The 22,309-nt window shown below is 32.6% G+C and overlaps 1 protein-coding gene across 1 annotated transcript; it reads left to right on the plus strand.

The window, feature by feature from the left end:
* Window positions 1-203: 203 nt before the first annotated feature.
* LOC140452919 (multiple C2 and transmembrane domain-containing protein-like) lies at window positions 204-21,642 on the plus strand. The gene is made up of 4 exons (XM_072547242.1): window positions 204-482; window positions 725-1,051; window positions 3,163-3,370; window positions 21,336-21,642. The coding sequence occupies exons 1-4, from the start codon at window positions 316-318 to the stop codon at window positions 21,495-21,497; spliced, it is 864 nt and encodes a 287-aa protein (XP_072403343.1). The 5' UTR covers window positions 204-315; the 3' UTR covers window positions 21,498-21,642.
* Window positions 21,643-22,309: the final 667 nt, after the last annotated feature.

Below are 22,309 nucleotides of genomic sequence, written 5' to 3' on the forward strand. Positions count from 1 at the left end.
TAGGATAAGGAAACTATAAACAAAAAATATTCAAAATAACGAAAATATTTCTAAAATTAAAAAGTTCATTAAATAGGTCACTCTTTAAAACCCCTTCATACCAATTTTCATTAGTCAGTTACCTTTATTTCTCGAGATATTTCTAATTGGACATTTATCTGCCGCACCCTGTATATTAATAATAAGTACTTATTTTCAGGAAAGATTGCAATTCCGCTTCTACGAATACGAAATGGAGAAAAAACGTGGTTTGCTCTAAAGGATAAAAAACTACGAACGAGGGCGAAAGGAAATGGACCACAAATTCTTCTAGAAATGATAATTCAGCGGAATCCTATGAGAGCGTGTATAAGAACTTTAAATCCAAGGGAGGAGAAATATATGCAAACTGAAGTAAAGTTTAAGCGGCAAGTTTTTGTAAAAAATGTTCTAAGGCTAAAAGTATTTGTTATGTATTTCTTAGAAGTCGGCAAGCTTTTCCAGTAAGTAATCAGATACTTCTTGAATACATATTTTTATCTAACGTAAGTTTTTTCAATAATGATCCTAAACATTAAGGCAATTTTTTTTAATTTTTTCCTTTTTCCTTGCATTATCCTTAGAATTATTCTTGAAAACAAGATAATATTTTTTCTTCACAACTCCATCACATTATGTCCCATGATATACCTATTGTATTTCTAGTTAATTGTAAATGTGCTGTAAATCTTATTTAATATTTTAGAAATTGTTTTGAATGGGAGTCAAAACTACAAAGTTTTGCGGCATTGGTAGTTTGGGTTATACTTTGCTACTATTTCCAACCATGGATGTTTCCGATATTAGTTCTCTTGGTATTCTTAAAACAGTATATAGTACGATCTTTATTAGGACCTTTACAAGTCCCGTGGGATGAATCGCAGGATTCAGAAGGAGAAGACGACGACGAAGAAGACAAAGAGAAAGAAGAAAAGAAAAGTCTGAAACAACGTTTGCAGGCGATTGAAGAAGTAACGCAGGGTGTTCAGAATGCGATTGGATGGATTGCATCCTTGTTGGAAGGTATTAAAAAGTAATTTATTAATTATATCAAATCATATTACAAGACAAAAATTTACATAGGATAAAAATTATGTCTGTTTTTTTACATAGGTGCATATTTAATCCATTTTTAGACACAGCTGTGCCCATATTCTCTTCGATGGCTGTCCACCAATGATTTTGTCCCTATTGTTGTAGAATTTTTCTTATGATCATCCCTCTATCTCATGTAAAAGCGCGTTTCGCAGTCACTTTGCAGTAGGCGCAGCATACGGCTATTTAAATCTTATGGAACCTTTGAGCTTAGTGTCGCCAGTTTTAAGTAGGCGGAAAGACTTAAAATCCGTCCAAATAGAATATTGCAGAAGTCCCAAACACCTTGATTTGAAAATCTGTGTTTTGGTTTTATTATTTTTAACTTTGATCAAATGAAAGGCAGATATCGAGCACAGTTTATTAATTAAATATTACCCAAGTACTTTCGTTTCCTACAGCATATTCAGGGGCATTTTGTCAATTTTGGCCTATCCAACAATCTGTTGAGAATATCATCAACATAAAATTGTACATTACACTACACGACACAAGGACAAACAGTTTAAAATTTTAAAATTTTTTAAAAAAACTGCTAAAAGGAAGCGAAAGTACTTGGACAAGATTTAATTAATAAACTGTGCTCGATATCTGCCTTTCGTTTAATCAAAGTTCATTTATTCGAGCATTCAACCTAATATCAATTTATTATTTTTAACTAATTCGTAGATACTATGAAAGGTATTTATACGATAGAACAAATACGCCACAGGACATAGGTCTTTGTTAGAACAGTTTTAAGTTTTGTATTTTGCTCTCATTTATCATTCGTAGCATAAATGAATGATTACGTCTTCTCTGTCCTTTTTTATGGTGTTGAATCGTGGACCTTGAACGAAGATATGTGCAGAAAACTGGAAGCATTTGAGATGTGGCTATATCGGAGAATACTTAAGATCCCGTGGACTGGCCGACTCACAAATGAGGAGGTCCTCAGAAGAATGAATAAGAACCGGGAGGTACTGGCCAGCATCAAATTTCGAAAGTTACAGTTCTTCGGACATATTATGCGGAGTGAATCCAGATATGCTCTCCTTCAAGCCATCCTGCAAGAAAAAATATTTGGAAAACGAGTTCCAGGAAGAAGAAGAACATCTTGGTTAAAGGACCTTAGAATCTGGTTCAATACAACATATATTCAGCTTTTCCGCGCTGCTGCAGATAAGATAAAGATTACCATGATGATCGCCAACATTCGTAACGGATAGGCACATCAAGAAGAAGACCTGAATGATTACAGGTCTCTTAAACTTCTTTACTAACGAATCTTTATCTTCATAACTACAAATAATTTAAATTATCATTTAAAACCGTACGAAATAATAAATGTTAGTGTATTTTTACCTTTTACTTTTTTTAACCGATCTTTTAGACACTTTAGCCATTCTCTTTCGACTTCCCTTGTTACCATCTTTTACACAAATACTAGATATAACGTCTTCCATTTTAGTAAATTAACATGCAGTGTCTGATGTAACTGTACAAACAAACAACTCTCTATAAAATACCTAAGTAACAAAATACATTCTTATACATAATAAAATAGAAGAAAAAGAGGAATAAAACTGTGATTGCCATCTTTTGGTAATTTGCGCAAACTCAACAAAACTTTCACAAAGATATTATTTCAAGCATTTATTGTAGTTTGGTTAAATATGATGAATTTATGTCAGTTTGCCTAGTCTTAAATTGGGATTTATTGCATTTTTGTTTGGTTTTGAATTATTCATCTAGCAATATAGGTATATTGGATTTAAAGAACATTGCCTGAAATGAATAGCTCACAATGTAGATTGAACTAAACCAAGTTCTTTGTAGTATTTACTTAAAAATGTCTAAAACCTGGATTTATTGCTCATACCACAAATAAGGTACTCGTATTTTATGTACCTAATATAGATTAAATTTACCACTAAAATTTACCAATTTAATTTTACTGAAGCAAACAATATAAATTTAGTTTAGTAATTTTTTCTTTTTTATCAAATCTTTGTTACGTGTTAGAATATTTCTAAAAATATATTTTAACAATTTTTAATTCATTTTCAGTATGTTCAACTTCACAGTTCCTTACTTATCCTGCATAGCCATATTCCTGCTGGTTGTAGCAACGGTAGTCTTGTACATCTTGTCAATTAGGTACTTACTAATGTTATGGGGTATTAACAAATTCTTAAGAAGGATATTGAGACCTCATTCAGTGCCCAATAATGAAATTCTCGACCTTTTGTCGAGAATTCCAGACGATGAGATGTTGGTGAGTGTTTTTAAATATTTAAAATAACCACAAATATGTTAAGAACTAAAATAAGACATTTTATACGCGTTTTAATATATAAAGTATAACTAATGAACATTTATTTTGTATTCGAGGTAAACCTTAAATAAAGCTTTTTGTTTACAATTTTTATTAATATGTAAAAGAATTTACGGTGTAAGGGAAGAACTATATTATTTAAATAATAATTTTGAGAACTTGTGAGATCTTGTCAGTAATATACAAAGCAGAGTTTATAGATATATGATAAAAATTAATATAGAAAACAAAAGAGGAAGCAAAAAAACAAACTGACTTCAAAAGTGAAAGATTTACAGTAAAACATCTTTATAAATTCACTTAAATAAAAAAACGGAGCATATTTTAAAGTTAAACTAAATAAGCTTTGGTGGAAAGCCAGAAAAAACTAAAACCAAAATTTAATTAAAAAAATTAATTAGAACACATCTGTATCTGTATCTGTAGGGGAAGGCGAGTTAAGTTCCACAGCACTAAGGCCACAATTGACCCATTGTGCATCCTCCCAGGGAGCTGTCGTCCTTAGCTCATTGTCCATCTTGCCATTTCTAGGAAGGTGGACAAATCGCCAGGGGACATCTTGCTTTTGTGGACAGGTGTGGGCCAGGACTCGCCGAACGCATACTCTCGTAGTAATGATAACTCCAGGCATTCACATAGGACATGCTATATAGTTTCGTCTTCTCCGTTATACTTCCTGCATAGAAGTCTGTCTACTAGCCCCAGTATAAAGAGGTGTTGGCTTAGTTGACAATGACCAGTTTTGAAAATTTCCGCGATTATTGTAGTTGACCAACCAAAAAGTTCCCCAGGTCCTAAGAATCTTAGACCTGCCGCCTTCGTAGCCAATTGGTCAGCAATGCGATTGCCTTTATTCCTATTGTATTCTTTAACCCACCTTAGGATGATGGTATTCCCATCTGACGCTTGAGTTAGTGACTCGTAACACTCCATTACTAACCCTGATGTGACACGTGGTCTATTCAAGATTAGTAGCGCTTCTATGCTATCTGTGCAGATTATTATAGTTTTCCCGGCTATATCTTTTTGGGTTATCTCTTTTGGGGCTATGAAGAAACCAGCCAGTTCTCTCTGAACTACGCTGTCATTTTTGCTCATACTACTACTACTATTGGTTTACAGCGTTCTCCGACGCCTTTCGACTCCTAACCGCCATTCTTCTCTATTTAACCATAGGCCTGGAGGAATTTCTCTTTCCTCTAGTTCTTTTTCAATTCCCTCTCTCCAGCTTCTTCTCGGCCTTCCTCTTTTTCTTCTTCCTTATGGTGTACACGTCAAAATCTGTTTCGGAATCCTGTCATCTGGCATTCTCTGTACATAGCCGTACCATATTAACTGTTTTGTTTTTATGTCATCAACTATTGTATGCTTGACTCCCATCACTTTTCATTTCTTATTATTCATTTCTCGTATTGTTTTATTTGGTATCCGATCTCTTCTTGATTTGCCTGATGCTCTTCTCCAGAAGTCCATTTCTGTTGCTAGCTAGTCCATTTTTGCTCATACCCCACTTTATTCTTAGATTCAGTGATCTTGAGTTTATCCCGAATCCTGAGCCTTCCTCCATTTTGGAGCCATGCAATACGCATTTGCCACGTTTTTCTCCCTATACTGTCCTGTTTAGATTCTGTAGGGTTTGTCAAAGACAAACTTTAGCTTAATTGAGTCGCAGTCTGTCTGTAGGAGAGGTAGTGCACCAAAAATGAGTTCTTAAATATCTCATTCCTACATCAAGGTTTGCACCAACTGAGCGCAGTTGCATCATTGTTACCAGCGCCAGCTCTGTAACATACAGTGTAGGTAAAAGTTTATGGTCGGTATGGACCTTATGTGAAATGGAGTGAGAAACACCTGTTTAAAAAGAGAGAGGTATATTAGGTCAGCCCATTATATCGTCAAAATGGCATTAGTGGAACTAAGAAAAGAGGAGAAGTTCAACGTTGCCAAACTTATTGGTTTTATTTGACCTGTTGTCTTTTTAGCATTTTAACAACGTTCTAAGATAATCAAATTTGGCGAATTGATTTAAATGGCAGCTTACTGTTTTTTATTTTAAATTTGCCACAATTTTTCTTTACGATAAGTTTAATTTAACATTTTGATTTTCACTTCGGAAATCGTTTTATGTAAATAAAATTTATTAATGTTTCGTATTTTAAGTACGATTTCCGAATTAAAAATCTAAACATCTTGCTGAAAAATAAGCTTATTTTAAAGTCACATTGTGCCTTATTTCCAATAAAAATAATAAAATGCATATAACTCCACAATAAATAAACCTTCATACGAAATTATTTGGCACCGACTCATGTCGCGTAGTCAAAGCACCGAATCAAAGTAGGAACACAGATAACGAACGAGTAGAGGTGGGCATTCTTTTTTTTTTTCGAATCCTGAGAAAACTAATAAATATTTTTGAAAAATTTAAACGCAGAATGAAAGAGTACATTATTACCGAGGACTGAAAGTCTCTGAAAACTTCTATAATGTTTATTTTAATAAGTTACAGGGGCGAAAAAAGAGAAAATTTAGTGTGATTTTGAATTTTAAGTATCTCATTCAAAAAAACTTTTTGTTTATTTCGGCCCTCGGCAATAATGTCACCTTTCATTCTGCGTTTAAATTTTTCAAAAATATTTGTTAGTTTTCTCAGGATTCGAAAAAAATAAATACATTTAAAAAGCATTGGCCTGAAATTTTGCGTCTACGCTCTTAACGCGACTAAACCGATTTTCGTAAACAATAACTATGATTGTTTAACAGTAGTTTCAAGTAAGAGAGTACCTGCATAAACAAACATAATGGCTATTATCGTTTATGTGTATATTTATTGAAATAAAAGAAACTAATGAAGGATATATTTATTATAACTTGAAAAATAAACTAAACAATACAAATAGTAAATCGTACTTACATTTACATTACACGTTATTATTAAATCGTAAATCGTCTAAATTGACATTTAAAAACGTAAGTTTTTCTACTCTATTTCTTGTTAACCGTGTTCTTCTTTTATTTAAAATTAAACCAGATTTTTAACATGTGTTTAAATTTACAATACTTTTTCCTAAACCCGATTGTACTACGGCGGATACTATGGATGTAAGGTTACCGTTTGCTAAAATTTTTTTGCAAGATTCTTGAAGGCAGCGTACCATAACAATCACTGAACTACCCTTCAAGTATTTTTTGCCACTCATTGTACTTGTTATTTCTTTAAAAGGCCGTAAAATTTGGGAAAATTGAGAAAAAATAATCCAGTCTTTATTATTTAGATTTGGTCCAAGTCTAAGTCTGTATTAACTAATACAAAAGTGGAACGGATTGCCTCTTCATTCTCTTCATTCTCTTCATTGCAACTCGGTCATTCTTTTTAACATGTAATAGGTGAAGTTCTACCTAGTTTCCACGTCTTGGATTGGCCGTTTGGGAACTTTGTTATGTTGTAATTGATACTTTAAAAGCCTTTCTAAAGATAAGGTACTTTTTTTGACATGAGTTTTTTTAGAAACTGAAATTTGAAATTAGTGAAATAATTTCACTAATTTCAAAAGCGATCTTTTCTGAATTATGGTTTCCACAAAAATGGCAGCAGCCTAATAAAATCGTTTTAAATTCTAAATTTTCGGTTAAATATTGTCCTGTTAATGCGATGTAACTCTCAGTTACTCGATATATCCAAAGGTCAGTAGTAATACAGATATTTTCTACTTCTTTAACAACTTGTGATCTAATAATTTGCTTAGTTTTGGTATAACATTCCTGAAGTAATGAGCCTGACGTAATATCGTTTAATAATAATAATAACGTAATAACGTTTATATCCAGGAATCCACCCTGCAAGCTTTTTAAAAGCTCGTTCTTTAACTATGGAAAACGGATGAAACGAGTATTTGCATAGGTTTATTAAATCCATATCTATTTGTTTCTTTTGTTCTAAACTAATATTTTTATTATTGGAAGTATCCATCACCTTTTGACGCTTGGATGGCGGTGGCAGTAGGTCAGTACTTGTAGTAGAAGTAGTCGAAATGGACAGAAATGCGTCAGGAGAAGTTTCAATCATTGCAATATTCAGAAAGTGGACCATAAAAGCTGCATCTTCTACAAATGCGCATTTTTTGAAAATAGAGTTATTATTCTTATACTAGGTCAATAATTTTGACTAAGAAAAATAATTCATAATTGAATATTTACAATAAATAAATCCTTTGACGAACTATCAATAAAGATTTGAAATCGAAAATGCAGATCAATCGTAAATCGAAACTCATTCATTATTCAGAATACCTAGTTATAAAAAACAAAAGAAAGAGTTAAGAAGCTGGTTACTTCTATAAAAAAAGAAAAAGATGATTGTACTAGTGAAAATCAACCAGTACAAGAAAAAGAAACTAAAGATGACTTAAGTCCATGGTGTATTTTTGATGAATTTATTAGACATGACTCATCTAAACATACACCTGTATCTAGAGATATAAAAGAAGTCGACATGTATTTGTCTGATGATATTAACCACAAAAAATTTCGAACGGTGATTGGAACTGTCCATTACAGTGGTGGAAAAACCATCGCCATGTATATCCTAACTTAACCACTATATTATGTTTAAAATCTGGTTTATTTTTAAACAAAAGAAGAAACAACAAGAAAAGTGGAAAAACGTATGTTTTTAAATGTCAATTTAGACTTAAGATTCGCGATTTAATAATGTGTCATGTAAATGTAAGTACTATTTGTATTGTTTAATTTATTTTTTAAGTTATAATAAATATATCCTTCGGTAGTTTCTTTCAATATAATAGCCAATATGTTTTTTGTGTACTCGCTTATTTGAAGCTACTGATAAACAATCAACTAGTTACAGTTTACGAAAAACGGTTCCGATAAAAATGTCAACGACCCACCTCTAGTTTCTTAGGATCGGAACCAGAGATATGTAAAATATCTCTGATCGGAACTAACCGGAACTAATCGAAACTCATCGGAACTAATCGTCTTACTACTGGGCAATGGGCAGCAATAAGAAATATGGAGGGGAGACCAAGGGGAAATATGATTGTTATTTTTGTCTGTTCGCTGAAAATATGATTTTATATCTGCGTTAGATATCCTGTTAAATTTTACCATACCGACCATAAACTTCTACCTACACTGTATATGTCTAGAGGCGTGATGCCAATGACCGACTCCATTGCAGCAGTTAGTGTTGTTTTCATGATACCTGTTATATTTATGTAAGCCATCCGCTGAATATGGTTTAAAATTAAAAGTGAAACTGGAACAAACCATGAAGTGGAGATATCCAGTAGTGGCTAGTATACCTGTTGAATACAAAGAACGTGGTGTTCGTGTGTATTAAGGTATAAAAAATGCTTATTAAAAGCTTAAAATTTTTATTTTAAAGAAGATCTTTTCGGAATTGAATCATTCCATCATCAGTTTATTAAAAGAGAGAGTAAAAATACCAATATTAAAAAACAAGTAAGTTAAAATTTAAATATATAGACAGAACACGTTGGTTTTTTACTACTTACATAAAAAATTGTTAAAAACATTGTATGGCCACTTAAAAACATTGGAAGGACATCCGTATTAAAAAACAATCCTCATGGTAATTATAAAGGTAAATGCAATAGACTGTTAATTTGTTGATTAATAAAAACTGAAAATAGGGGCACCTTACATGACCTTCTGTAGCTGGTGAGGTTTTATCGACTTACTGTCAACACCACTTAAGTTGGCGAGGCGCACAAACCCAAAATTGAAGTCCGCTTGGGGTGGATTAGGTGGTTATCATCAGTCTCCTCCTAGTAGTCAGGTGCGTAACACAAAAGTGAAGTGCAGCTGTTATTGTTTAGATTTCTTATTATTTTGGATAATTAAGTGTGTTTGTGGCAGTTTCTTTAAATTATGGCGTTAGAAAGTAATAGAAAGTTAGGATTGAAATGTACCCCCATCCCATTTCACACAAATTATCTGCATTCAACAGTTTCATTCATCGTTTAGAAACCATCCCATTATCCAACATTAACTACAACCAAGAACTAAACATAATCAAACAGATTGCTTTCAATAATGGCTATAACCCTGATATCATCCATAAACTCATTTATAAAAAGAAACGTAAATTGCTTCAACAATCAGCTTACCCTAACATTACTTCAGATTCCTTATCTTACTTCCCATTACCATTTCACTGTCCAACACTCTCCGAATCAATCAAAAACACTATCCTGAATTTTGTTGAAAATATTAAGATTTCCTTTAAAGTTAACAATAATTTGAGTAGATCATTATGCAATAGTAAGGACTCTATTGACTTCAGCAAGCGCAGTGGAGTTTATAAACTTCAATGTTCTGACTGTGATGCCACTTATATTGGTAGAACTTGTAGATCTCGAGTAACTAGGGCCATTGAACATTCTAAGTTAGAGAACACTTCTTCTTTTCCCATCATCTTAAATATCACAATCACACAATCAAGGTACCAGATGATATTTCTCTTCTTCATAACATCCCAAGTAGAGATTATCTCAAACTTGACCTTTTTGAGGATTTGGAAATAGTCAAGGAAAAGAAAAATAGTCCCAATTGTGTTAATCGTCACACCAGCATCAACAGAGACTTCGTCCCACTTCATCGACAATTATTCTCCTGATCTAACTTTCTTTCTTTTAACTACACATCCAGTTTTACTTACTTCTACATTTCTTTCTATTTTCCCATAGCTTAATATCACCCTATATAATCCGCCATACTTAACTTTATTCTTGTCACCATTAATACACTAACATTTTTTTTCCAATATCCAATTTCCCATCCTCTCCAATAACTACCATCTAAATAATCACACAGGTTTTCTTATAAATACTCACTTTACATCTATCAATCTCTTATCACAATCAGTTTCAGTATCCCCAGCTTACATCTTTACATTCATCTCCTATTTCCTTTTCATTCTTTTTCTTTTATTTCTTCTTCCTCGATTCATCTTCCATAAATTTCAAACCAACTTTTATCTATACTTACTTCATACAAGGAAACAATTAGGTAATAACATTCTTTTTATCGCCTTTAAACTGATTTATTATTTTCAACTACCTAACTTAAATTTTGCCCTACCCTGGTATACCAAATTTATTTTACATCACAGTCACTCATTGTTTTACATTCTCCCACCTTTTTAAAATACCAAAAATTGCTATTGATCCTACTACACACAAAAACAATTCTTCACTAAAAACGGCCTATTCTCAAACTTAAGCACAATGACTTTCCTACTACATCATTCCACTTGACATTGACGGGTACTAACTGATTTTTCATACCATCTTTCTATGAGTTAGCCCAAGACTCCAGCACAGATCAGCGGTAATGTAAGTCGATAAAACCTCACCAGCTACAGGGGGTCATGTAAGATGCCCCCATTTTCAGTTTTTAATAATCAACAAGTTAACAGTCTATTCCATTTACCTTTATAAATACCATGAGGATTGTTTTTTAATACGGATGTCCTTCCAATGTTTTTATGTGGCTATACAATGTTTTTAACAACTTTTTATGTAAGTAGTAAAAAACCAACGTGTTCTTTCTATATATTTAAATTTTAACTTACTTGTTTTTTAATATTGGTATTTTTACTCTCTCTTTTAGTAAACTGATGATGGAATGATTTAATTCCGAAAAGATCTTCTTTAAAATAAAAATTGTAAGCTTTCAATAAGCATTTTTTATACCTTAATACACACGAACACCACGTGCTTTGAATATGGTTTAGTTTGTTAATTGCTGTTGCCTGTAGCACTTTTGTTACCCAAGCAATAACTCCGTAAGTTAGCATTAGCCTAATCCGTCTTCTACATTTATGCTTATTGCTCGATTAGAAAGCGTACTAAATATCCATTCACTTACGGTGAGGGGAACATTCCTGACACTGAGCTGTTGGGTGATGGTTGAGAATGTGGTTTTATCAAACGCTCCCTCAGTGTCTATGAATATACCTAGGTGAATTCTTTATTGTCCAGTGATCTTTCAATTCTTCCACTACTTGATGCAGTGCAGAATCAGTAGATCTTCCCGAAGTAAATGCATGCTAATTTGGGTGAAGTAGATTATGGACCAGAACTTCATCCCTTATGTACCTCTCGCATAGCCTTTCCATCGTTTTCAACAGAAAGGATGTTAGACTAATTGGTCGGAAAGCCTTTGGTAAAGTGTAGTCCATCCTACCTGGTTTTGGTATGAAGACCACACATTCCTTTTTCACTTCCTAGGAATATATCTCAGAGATAGATCACCATAGATAGAATTAGAACATTAAATATTGACTCAAATACCAAGATAAGGTAATAAAATTTCATTAGGAACAGCTTTACGCCTACTAATGGACTAACTGGTAGTACGATAATGTGATTGCCGCTCAACAAAAATACTATATATACGCTGAGATTTGTAGACAATGAACTACTTACATAGAGAGAATTCGAAAACTTGAAATTAAAAGAAAGTTGATTGAACAATCGATAAATGATCTAGTCTTGTCATAAATATTGATACAATGTATTAAACTAAAAAAAAGTTAATATAAAAAATATTAAATAGAAAATAGCAAATTGGTAAGTATTTAGTGGATATAATTATTATTAAATAAATTAATTAGTTTATTTATTACGATTATATTTAGACGGATTATAAGTTTAAAAGAAACATGTTATGGATGTATAAAAAATGAAATAAAATTTGAAATCATAAAAACACATTGGGTATTGGTTAAATATTGAATATAACTTACCACAGAGAAGATTTAATATAATAAATGAATTTTCAATCCAAGCATACCTTTTTATAGATAAACGATATTTAAAAAAATATGCCACCACAGAATTGTGGCAATGCCAGAAAAGTGTGACATGACGGAGCAGAGTTACCAACTGATAGATTTACTGACTATTAAATAAAGGCATAAAAATTTATATGTTTCATGTATGTGACATACAAATTACTGCCTGTATGGCAAACTGCCGAAGCCATATAAAGAAAAAGACATACAAATAAAATCTTCACGACCATCACACTTAAAAGATTAACAAACAAGATTGCATTTCGAGCTGGTCAAGTAGGCTTTAGACCAGAATCCTCCTGCATAGACCACATTAATACTGTAAGGGTAATAATGCAACAATCGGTTAAATAGAACACACCCCTATACATGGTTTTTGTTGACTCCGAGCGTGCCTTTGACAGCTTATCTCGTGCTGCTTTATGGAAAATTTTAGAGCTACAAAAGATCTCGCATAAAATAATTTCCATTTCCATTATATAAAGTCACTGAACACTGAGGTCAAATGGAGAGTGACACACAATGGAGTCAACAGCGACGAATTTGACATACTTACTGAAGTCATGAGCTGTAGCTGAACATAGCAGTAGACTATGTTCTCTCCAAACTAGACTCCGACACAAGAGGGATACAGAGGACGTTAATCACACGCCTAAGCGATTTGAAATACGCCAACGATATCTGCCTGTTAGACAAAGGTTTGAAACTTTGCCTAAGTGAAGCCAAAAAAGTAGGTTTGAAAATAAATATTAGTAAAACCAAATCCTTGAGAGTAAATGCAAGGAACAACACGCTATTTACTATCAACAACAAGCAGATTGAAAATGTGAAAAACTTTACGTATCTTGGAAGTGTCATAACAGAAAGTGGAGGTACAGAGGACGATATTCGTATGAGGATACGAAAAGCTCAACAAGCATTCAGCATGCTTAACCCTGTTTGGAGATCTGACGAGTATACTACAAGGACAAAGTTCCGCATATTCCAGACGAATGTCATGTCTGTTCTACTCTACGGATGTGAAATCTGAAAAGTGACAAAAACCCTTACAGATAAACTGCAGGTCTTTATTAATAAATGTCTACGACGACTTGTTCGTATTTTCTGGCCTAACATCATCAGAAACGAAGATCTACTACACGTGACAGAACAAAAAATGTAGAACATCAAATAAAGTCCAGAAAGTGGAGTTGGATTGGTCACACTCAAAAATAATTAAAGTATTGCAAAGATTGCCCTAGGGTGGAATCCCCAAGGAAGAAGAAAAAGAGATCACCCAGTACAAACTTGGAGAAGATTCATCATGGACAAGATAAGAGGTCAAGGAAAGTCTTGGAATGAGGTGAAGGCCTTAGCGCAAAATAGAACCCGGTGGCGAGTTTTCACTAAAGCTCTATGCTCCACTTGGGGGTTCAAGAACCTTAGAAAAAATAAGGATTACATAGAATATTTAGTTAATTGAAGAATTGAGGCCAACTATTTTTGAAATAAAAATAGTAAAATGAAAGACAATGTCAATAAATGAATAAAATCAAAAGAAATTAAAATAAAATAATTATTAAAAGAAAAATAACGTAATAAATATGAGACAAAGGTTTGATACATAACGTTACAAAATTGATATTTTATTTTACGCATATTTTAATTAAATTTAGAGTTTGATATTATTGTTAAAGTTAAATAACAAAAAAATGTTATTTATTTATGGCAAACGTACTTATAAATGTTTAATTTTCTAAAATATAGGTAAAACATGGATATTCATGTTATTTCTCAATTTTTGTGCAAATAATATTAAAATAAATAGTTTCTTAATATATTTGTGGTGTTTTTTCGGTTGCAATTAATTTAGGTCTGCTGGTGTCATATGGAAGACGGTCTAACAATATTAACTGTATTGGGATATGGTTAAACTTCATTTTAGCACAAGGTATGATAAAACTGAATGGTAAATTAGGTATTGTTGTAGTAATTTATGCAATTCTTTTATTAATTTACAGTTAGATTTGCTTTCAAAACAAATACTTTTTTATTTTTAAACGTTACGGTTTTTACATGTAGTGTTTTACTTCAAAATAAAATCTTTTACTAGTAAAGTGAAAAATGTCAAATAAAGTTTTTGAAATACAGCCGACTCGCGTTAATTCAAACCTGCGATAATTCGAATCTCTCTATAATTCAAAGATATTACGAGTTCCCTACAAAATCTCGTTATATTTCGAACTAAATTAACACATTTTTGTGAACTTGGTAATTCGAACGAAAAAATCATTGCTATATAACAAAACGACGCGTTACTTCGAACTCATCGGCATTTTAAAGTTGCAGAGAGAAAGAGAGGGAAAGTACAGTTCAAACTTGTATCAACGCACTTTTGTTGTTGTTATGATTAATTTGACTACACACTTCTCACGAATTGGTTTGTTTAGTTATTAGTTACTGTTACTCTTTGGTATACAGATTAAAATCTTGTTAGTCATGAGCCCTAGAAAGTATGAATGTTTGACGATTGCTGAAAAGAAGTTAATCCAAAAAGTAGAGAAAGGTGAGAAGAAAAGTGATGTTGCAAAAGAATTTAAGATTTCTCTGAGTACTCTCTCAACCGTAATAAAGCACAAGGAGAAAATTAATGCTGCTCAATTTGCTTGAGTACGGAAAGAACTACAAAACGTGAATTTCCTCGTCTGAAAGAAAGTCTGGTTATTTGGCTAAGACAATGTAGAGGACAAAAAGTGTCTATTAGCGGAAACTTGTTGAAGCAAAAAGCAAAAGAGTTCGCGTCTACTCTAAGCATCAAGTGAAGAGTGGCTTACAAATTTCAAAAAGAGAAATATAGTTGTGTTTAAAAAAGTTTGCGGGGAAAGTGGAAGTGTTGATGATGCAGTTTAGTTAGATTGGCACGATAAATTGTAGACCTTGATTAAAAACTATGATGTCAGCGATATTTTTAATACTGATGAAACTGGTCTATATATCAAATGTTTACCGGACGCAAGTTTACCGGACGTAACTTTAAAAATAAGACGCTTACTTTTAAAGATGAAAAATGTCATGAGGGAAAACATTGTAAAGAGAGGTTAACAGTTTTACTTGCAGTAAATATGGACGGATCAGAAAAACTTACACCTTTAGTGAAATTGCGATGTTTCAAAGGTGTGAAATCGTTTCCTATGGATTATCGTGCTAACAAAAAAGCTTGGATGACGACAGAGATTTTTAACAATTGGCTTTTAACAGTTAATGGGGACATGAAAAAGCAACAAATTTTACTATTTTGAGCATTGCACTGTCCACAACAGTCCTCCTACATTTTAAAACGTGGAACTCTACTTCTTTCCGCCAAATACAACTTCAAAATTGCAACCATTGGACTAAGGGATCATCCATAATTTTAAGACATTCTATCGCAAAGAAATTGTTAAGCTCGTTTTAGAATCTCTCGACAAAGCTAACTGAAAATATCACGGTTTTGTCAGCTATTTTACTGATTGACAAGACATGGAGAGGTATAACACCTCTAACAATTCTCAACTGCTTCAAAAAATCCGGTTTCTTACAAGAAGATCAGGAAAATCTTCCAATACTTATGCAACTAGCAATAGAACCATTAGTTGACATTAGCGGTGTGAGTGTTTCTGACTTTGTTGTCAGATTGTCTCATTCGATACCTTACAAACCTTGTGAATACAAAATGAAACAGATGAAAAAGCATTTCAGGCACTTTTTTTCTTAAAAAAAGATTGATTAATGCACATTAAGAATACATACATGTATGTACACGAATGTACTTCTAAACTTTTGTCATTGTTATAAAATAGCAGTTAATAAATAATCATTGAACAACACTTAATAATTCGAAGTTTATTTTTTTTTTCACAAATTTCGAATCATTTGATATTTCAAACACTCAATAATTCGTAATATTTTAAGAGTCTCTCGAGTTTCGTACTAACGAGAGTCGACTGTATAAGAGTGAAGAAATGCGTTTTACAAAATTAACTGTTTAAATCAATAAAGGCTTTTATCAAGTTGCGTATATTGCTGATAGCAGAACTGTTTGTATATTTTAGATAATCTACTCGTCAAACATGATGATCTATGTAATTACCTTAATGCTCATGATATTCATTTTTGACATACGACTATTATTCATATCCCTATTTGTATTATTCTGTAACAAGTTTATTTATTTACCTTGTTATTGTCATTAACCTGTTGTACCTATTATTGTCTTTTCAAGTTCATATCCCTATTTGCATTATTCTGTAACAAGTTTATTTATTTACCTTGTTATTGTCATTAACCTGTTGTACCTATTATTGTCTTCTCAAGTTCTTAGTTCATTTATCTTAAATCATACGGCTACAATAAAGTACTTTCTTGTTTCACAAATTCTTATCTCTTAAACAAGGTAGTGCCATATCCCCGAACTGAGCCTGCAATGACCTGGTCGTCGGCAAGTTCGAGAGCAACGTTATTCCTAGCCGTTTGTTATCCACTACGATCAGCAAAAGCCTAATGTCTGAATGTATACCTGCTGTCCAAGCTATCTAGTTCCTTAATATACTCATGGCCCAATAAAATGTCACATGAATATCTCTTTCACTTATCTCGGCTAAATGAATGCCAAAGCAAGGTTTTGTCACCTTCGGTAAACCTGTGCTGGCTACCTTCAAAGGACATCAGAGAATATTTTCTCCTCCATCTCACATAGATGACACTTTAAGTTATCTATTAATCGAAGTAGATTCTTTCGTCGTGAACAGTAAATATGGTGACCGCCAAAGAGAATATTCTACGATTAAGGATTAAATAGGAGGAATAAAGTTGTGAGACTTTTAAAAGACTCTGCTACATAAAATCTAGTCTATCTCACACTTTCACAAGTTCTTCAGTAGCTCTAAAACTTTTGGGTGAGAAGCTTCTTAATACTATCCCGGTCAATAATAACAATTACTCCAATCATAGGTTCCAGTCTGGCACTCTTCCAGTGGAGGCAGTGACGACGAGACCCGAGTTTCAAAGACCCCAGCTGTTCATTACCGTCTACACCTAAGTATTCCGGTACCCATACCAAATTGTTGAACTTGTTTGTACAAACTTATAGCTAGGGTCCCTTTGCATTCCAGAACTAGCTTGAAACTAACTCTGCTGTCAGAATGGCCTAAATTCAAGGCTGATAGAAATAGTCCTGCCAAGACAAGTCCTATTAACTATCTCGTAAAAATCTCAGCATGAAAGGTTAATGCATACCAAACGAGAGCCTGGGCCTAGTTTTCGGTTCATTTACTTAACACGATCATAAAAATAAATCGATGAGCGAAATGACGGACTATGCTGTCCTGTATTATGAAAAGTATGGGATATTACTCCACGGCCTGCTTCCAAAAGTTACAATGATCAATAAAATATACATTCATTACTGTAACATTTAAAAATTATGTTAAATAAATTTATTTTAAGTTGTTAATTTTTTATTAAAATGGTTTAAAAGGTTTATATATTCGGTAATTTTTGTTGCAAGGAATATTGTTTATTATTATTTTATAAAATATTTTAATACACTAATCAAAAAATATTTTCCTGGTTTTTACTGCATCATTCAATTTCATTTAGTTATCTTTTAACTTAAAACATTGTCCGTCGATAGCAGTATATAAAAATATCACAAATACTTTGAGGATGTAAACCACAATCGATGAGTGAAAAGTATCTAGAAAATAAATGATAAGTTTAAAATAAATCCAAAAAGTTGCATCCAAAAATACAATGCATTGACCTTTATTTTTGGACTCTTTTTTAAGAACTTCATAAATTAGTCCACTTTCGATATAGGTATAATCCTCTCAATTCAAAATATGTCTTATTTATTTCGGAAGCTTTTTCTTATACACCATGATGTTGCGCTTTCTGCGATCAGTCACCAATGATGTATTGCCGACTTTGACTTCCTGTTCATGATATCTATTTATGATACCTATTGCAGAATTCTGGACCAGATAGTAGAGATCCACTGGATCGGTACCATAAATTTTTGGAGTCACTTGGTAATCTTCAACATGTGTTTGTCATCTGCTATCTAGTGCTTATGTTAGTATGCAAGGTATGGTTGACTGCTTCGAGTTAACTGTCGATTTTTAGTTTTAGATAAGTGATGGATTCAATCGTTACTTGACGGAAGTTAATTGTAAAACATTTTTTTCTACACTTTCACAAAATTTGTTACAACTGATTTTTACTACAGCTGTTTCGGCAGAGTGCCTTACTCAAGGGATGTATTTTTACTATTTGTACACTTTATAGTTGATAATTGACTAATTTGAACAGGGGAGAGTTGTTTATTTTAAGTTGATCATTCAGATTTATATATTTATATTTTTTAATTTATTTATTTCTACAGAATATAATAAAGATAGCCTAAAGCCTTTATTTTAAATGGGGAGAAATTAAAATTGGTCGTTATAAGAATGATTGTTATCTATATTGTGAAGTGCGTACGTAGAATCTGTTTTTCTGTTTTTCGATTAATAAAAGCCCTTTTGTGTTGTGTTATACGTTTGTTAAAGGTTCTATCAGTTTGACCGATGTAAGTTTTTGGGCGGTCACCACGTGTAAGTTTGTATACCTCACTGTTTAAGTGCAATTTCTTTTGGCTCTTGTTGTTCTTAATAATTTTGTTTTAAAAGCTGGTATTATTGTTTTTTTATGTGTTTGGCTATTTTTGTTGATATCTTGCTGATATTTTGTTGATATATGTAATCAAAGAAAAGGTACTGGGCTTTTTATCTAATGGTCTTTAGTCTTTCCATTCTTTTGAATCAGTCTTTTACCGACCAATTTCAAATTCTCAACATTCAAAATAAAGGCCTTTAGCTACCTTTATTAAAATTTATGGAAATTAATAAACTAAAAAATATAGATATATGTACTTCTGAATGACCAACTTGGGACAAACACTCCTCTCCTCAACTTATTTAGTTAAAGGCTATAAAGTCTAGACACATAGTAAAAGTACATTACATGAGAAAGAAATCAAGTTCTCATTGTTTTATCATTAAATTTAGTTTTGGCATCAAGGTCCCTTGAGTGGCACATTTCCAGTAAGAAAGCCTGGTATGCTCCTGAGTTGGTCCTTGCTTGTTTTCTTCAGAAATTCACCCCTATTTACATGTGTATAGCCAATATATATTTTGCTATATACTTGACCAGGTATACTTATCAAATGGGAGTTATGTTATGTTCGGATCCAATATATCTGATTGCGGATAGTGCTTTTGGTTCTCCTAAGGTCGGCCATGGACCGAAATATTTTATCTAATCCTGTTTTAGCACGTTCATCAGCTCTTGTATTGCCATATATTCTGTCTTAGTACCCATATTAGTGTGACACTGTTCTCGGACTTCCCACACTAGCCTAAAGACTATCTTAGACCTTCGCAGCCCTGAGGGCTGCTAAACTATTTGTGCTCTTATCGATTTCTGTTGCACACTGCAAGATTAAATCAATATCTGCCTAAAATATAGAGTTACGTCCTCCAAGATGGAGTCTTAGATATCCTGGTGTGGTTACTTTCACCCAGATCCGGTATTCCCTCCTGAATTTGATTTCGCATTACTGCATTCGTTTTTACTTTGCTGAGTTTGCTTCTGTACATCAGCTTCAGCTCTTATGTAGTATTGAATATTATGCAACTGAATTGGGGTCGTTTTGCCAAGCGATGTACAAATTACGTTTATTATCTATGTTTCTGAATAGCCTTATCATTTTCATTTAATTATTCCTGTTTTCTTTTAATATTTTCAACAGTTTCTTTAGCAGATGAGAGTATTTCTGACTTAAACTTTGACCAATGCTCCTCAATGTCGTCAAAATATATATCGATGAGCTTGGCAGTCAGTATTTCCTTCAATTTTGTCAACCTTTCGTTGTGCGTAAATCCAGCAGTGTTAGTTTATTTCTTACTTATTTTCTTACCAATTAAAAAAAAGAATACGTCTTATCATGAAGATGTGAAGAGCCATAATATACCGCACTAGTCGGTAGTCAGTCCAACACTGATCCGTACTGGTTAAAGCACTTGTTAGTAGACATGAGCATTGAAATCTCCCAATATAATGAGTTTGTCTGCTTGGGAAGAAGTCTGTCCAGTTGAGATTAAAGGCACTCTTTCTTCTCGTCGTACGTCTAAATACAAAGTGCATGCGTATGTACTAACTACGGTTGCTTATTGTTTATTTACCACCTTAAGGCGGAGTGTCATAAGCCTTTAATTTATTCCAGAAGGAATTTAAAGATAGTCGATGAGCTCGTTTTTTATAACAAAGCTTAAGCCGTGTATTTGGGTTTTATTTTTTGCTTTTTCCTTCCAAAAGAAAGCATAGTCACCGCCATGTTCTTTAAGGTGACCTTCTTCTACTTTTATGGTTTCACTTAGCGCAGCAATATCGATATTAATTTTTTTCAGTTCACGAGCTATTATTATTATTTCTCGTTGTTGCCTATAAATTCTGTCTCATAGCAAAAGTTCATAAAACTCTTTAAATTTTCACCTCAAAGTAGTTTTGCATCTGGACACTGTTATTCAGCCGGACTGTGACTAGCGAAAGTACTTTTTTCAAACATTTACTTTACTACTTTATAAAAACTTATTGAAACTGATGTATCAGTTTATTTGAATACAAGTTCTCTTTTTATAAATATAAAAATATACGGGACATTCCATTTAAAAAAAAGTATTTTTGACGTCAGTATTTAAAGGTGATCGATGCTGTATATGTCTTGTATCATAAGAAAAATTCAAATTAAAAATAAAATCCGACCTATGCGAAGAATTTCTTCACAAATGATATTGGGAATATTTCCGACTTTTTTCCTTTTTTTGTATGTACTTTATGCTTATCTTTTACTTGCAACATGCATTTAGATTCATTGTATATTTGGAATTTATTGCTATTGATTTGGTATGTAAACATAATTTATTCACGTAGTTTAAAAGCTTAAACTCTTTTTAATCTAAAATACACATTTTATTATCGATCTTAATTTAAAAATGACACCTTCAGACCTACATTAAATTACTGGGCTCCGGCCTCTCGACGCATTTGGGCCGATTGACAGTTATTCGATGGTACTTGCAGCTGGACTACAAGGACCTCAAGCTCCTCATGAACACCGAACCAGCCGATAGACGCCGAGAACCGAAGAAGAAGCAAAAGACTTCCTAGTGGTCACTAACCAGTGTCAAAGACAAATGGAAAGTGCACTTCGAAAAAATTCATGAAAAGTCTGATTAGCATTTACATTATTAGTCATCTGTAGCTAGTGATTTTGTAAATTGGTAGACGATGTTAAACAACTGAAGTTTCCGAATTCAATTAAATGGAAAAAATATTAGCTAATATTATTATATATTAATCTATTTATCTGATGTTGAATTAAAGCTATTTTAAAGTTATTACTCTATATTACGATTTATTAAACGTATAAAATTTATTATAAACAAATTTTATCCACATAAAAAGATTTCAGTTATTTTCGTTTACTATATGTACCTAATGTTTGATATATCTCCCCAATTTACAAAGAGAATAAATAAATAAATCTTAGGCACGTTAAACTATACTTCTTAAATTACAAATTGCCATTTAGTTTTCTATCTTCGCCAATTTATTCCAACATAAATGCAACTGCTAACTTTAAAAATGTAACCAATCAATTATCAACTGCGATATTTGTTGTATAAGGAATTTATTCAACATTTTGTATATGGAATATATTAAAAATAGTTATTAAAATTAGTACAAAGTAAAGGCGAGATTACAAAAATATATTTAAATACACATTTTGGTTAAAATCTATTAGAATATCTGGAGAAAATATCAGAAAATTATCCTATAAGGTTGTTCTTCTTGTTCATGTTTCATTCCTATCTCGAGATTGGATATTATAGATAAGACTAAAGGTAATGGATTTTGACAAGAGCTATGACCTTGTAAATAAAAGGTAAACTTGTGTACTGTATTGGCATGACTCATAG

This window comes from Diabrotica undecimpunctata, chromosome 11, assembly GCF_040954645.1.
Source record: "Diabrotica undecimpunctata isolate CICGRU chromosome 11, icDiaUnde3, whole genome shotgun sequence".
NCBI lineage: Eukaryota > Metazoa > Arthropoda > Insecta > Coleoptera > Chrysomelidae > Diabrotica > Diabrotica undecimpunctata.

Excerpts from the sequence above, each read along its gene's own strand:
- LOC140452919 (XM_072547242.1), top strand. The coding sequence starts at position 316 with ATGATAATTCAGCGGAATCCTATGAGAGCGTGTATAAGAACTTTAAAT. Across the intron at positions 483-724 it reads GAAGTCGGCAAGCTTTTCCA|AAATTGTTTTGAATGGGAGT; the intron begins GTAAGTAATCAG and ends TTAATATTTTAG. Across the intron at positions 1,052-3,162 it reads TTGTTGGAAGGTATTAAAAA|TATGTTCAACTTCACAGTTC; the intron begins GTAATTTATTAA and ends ATTCATTTTCAG.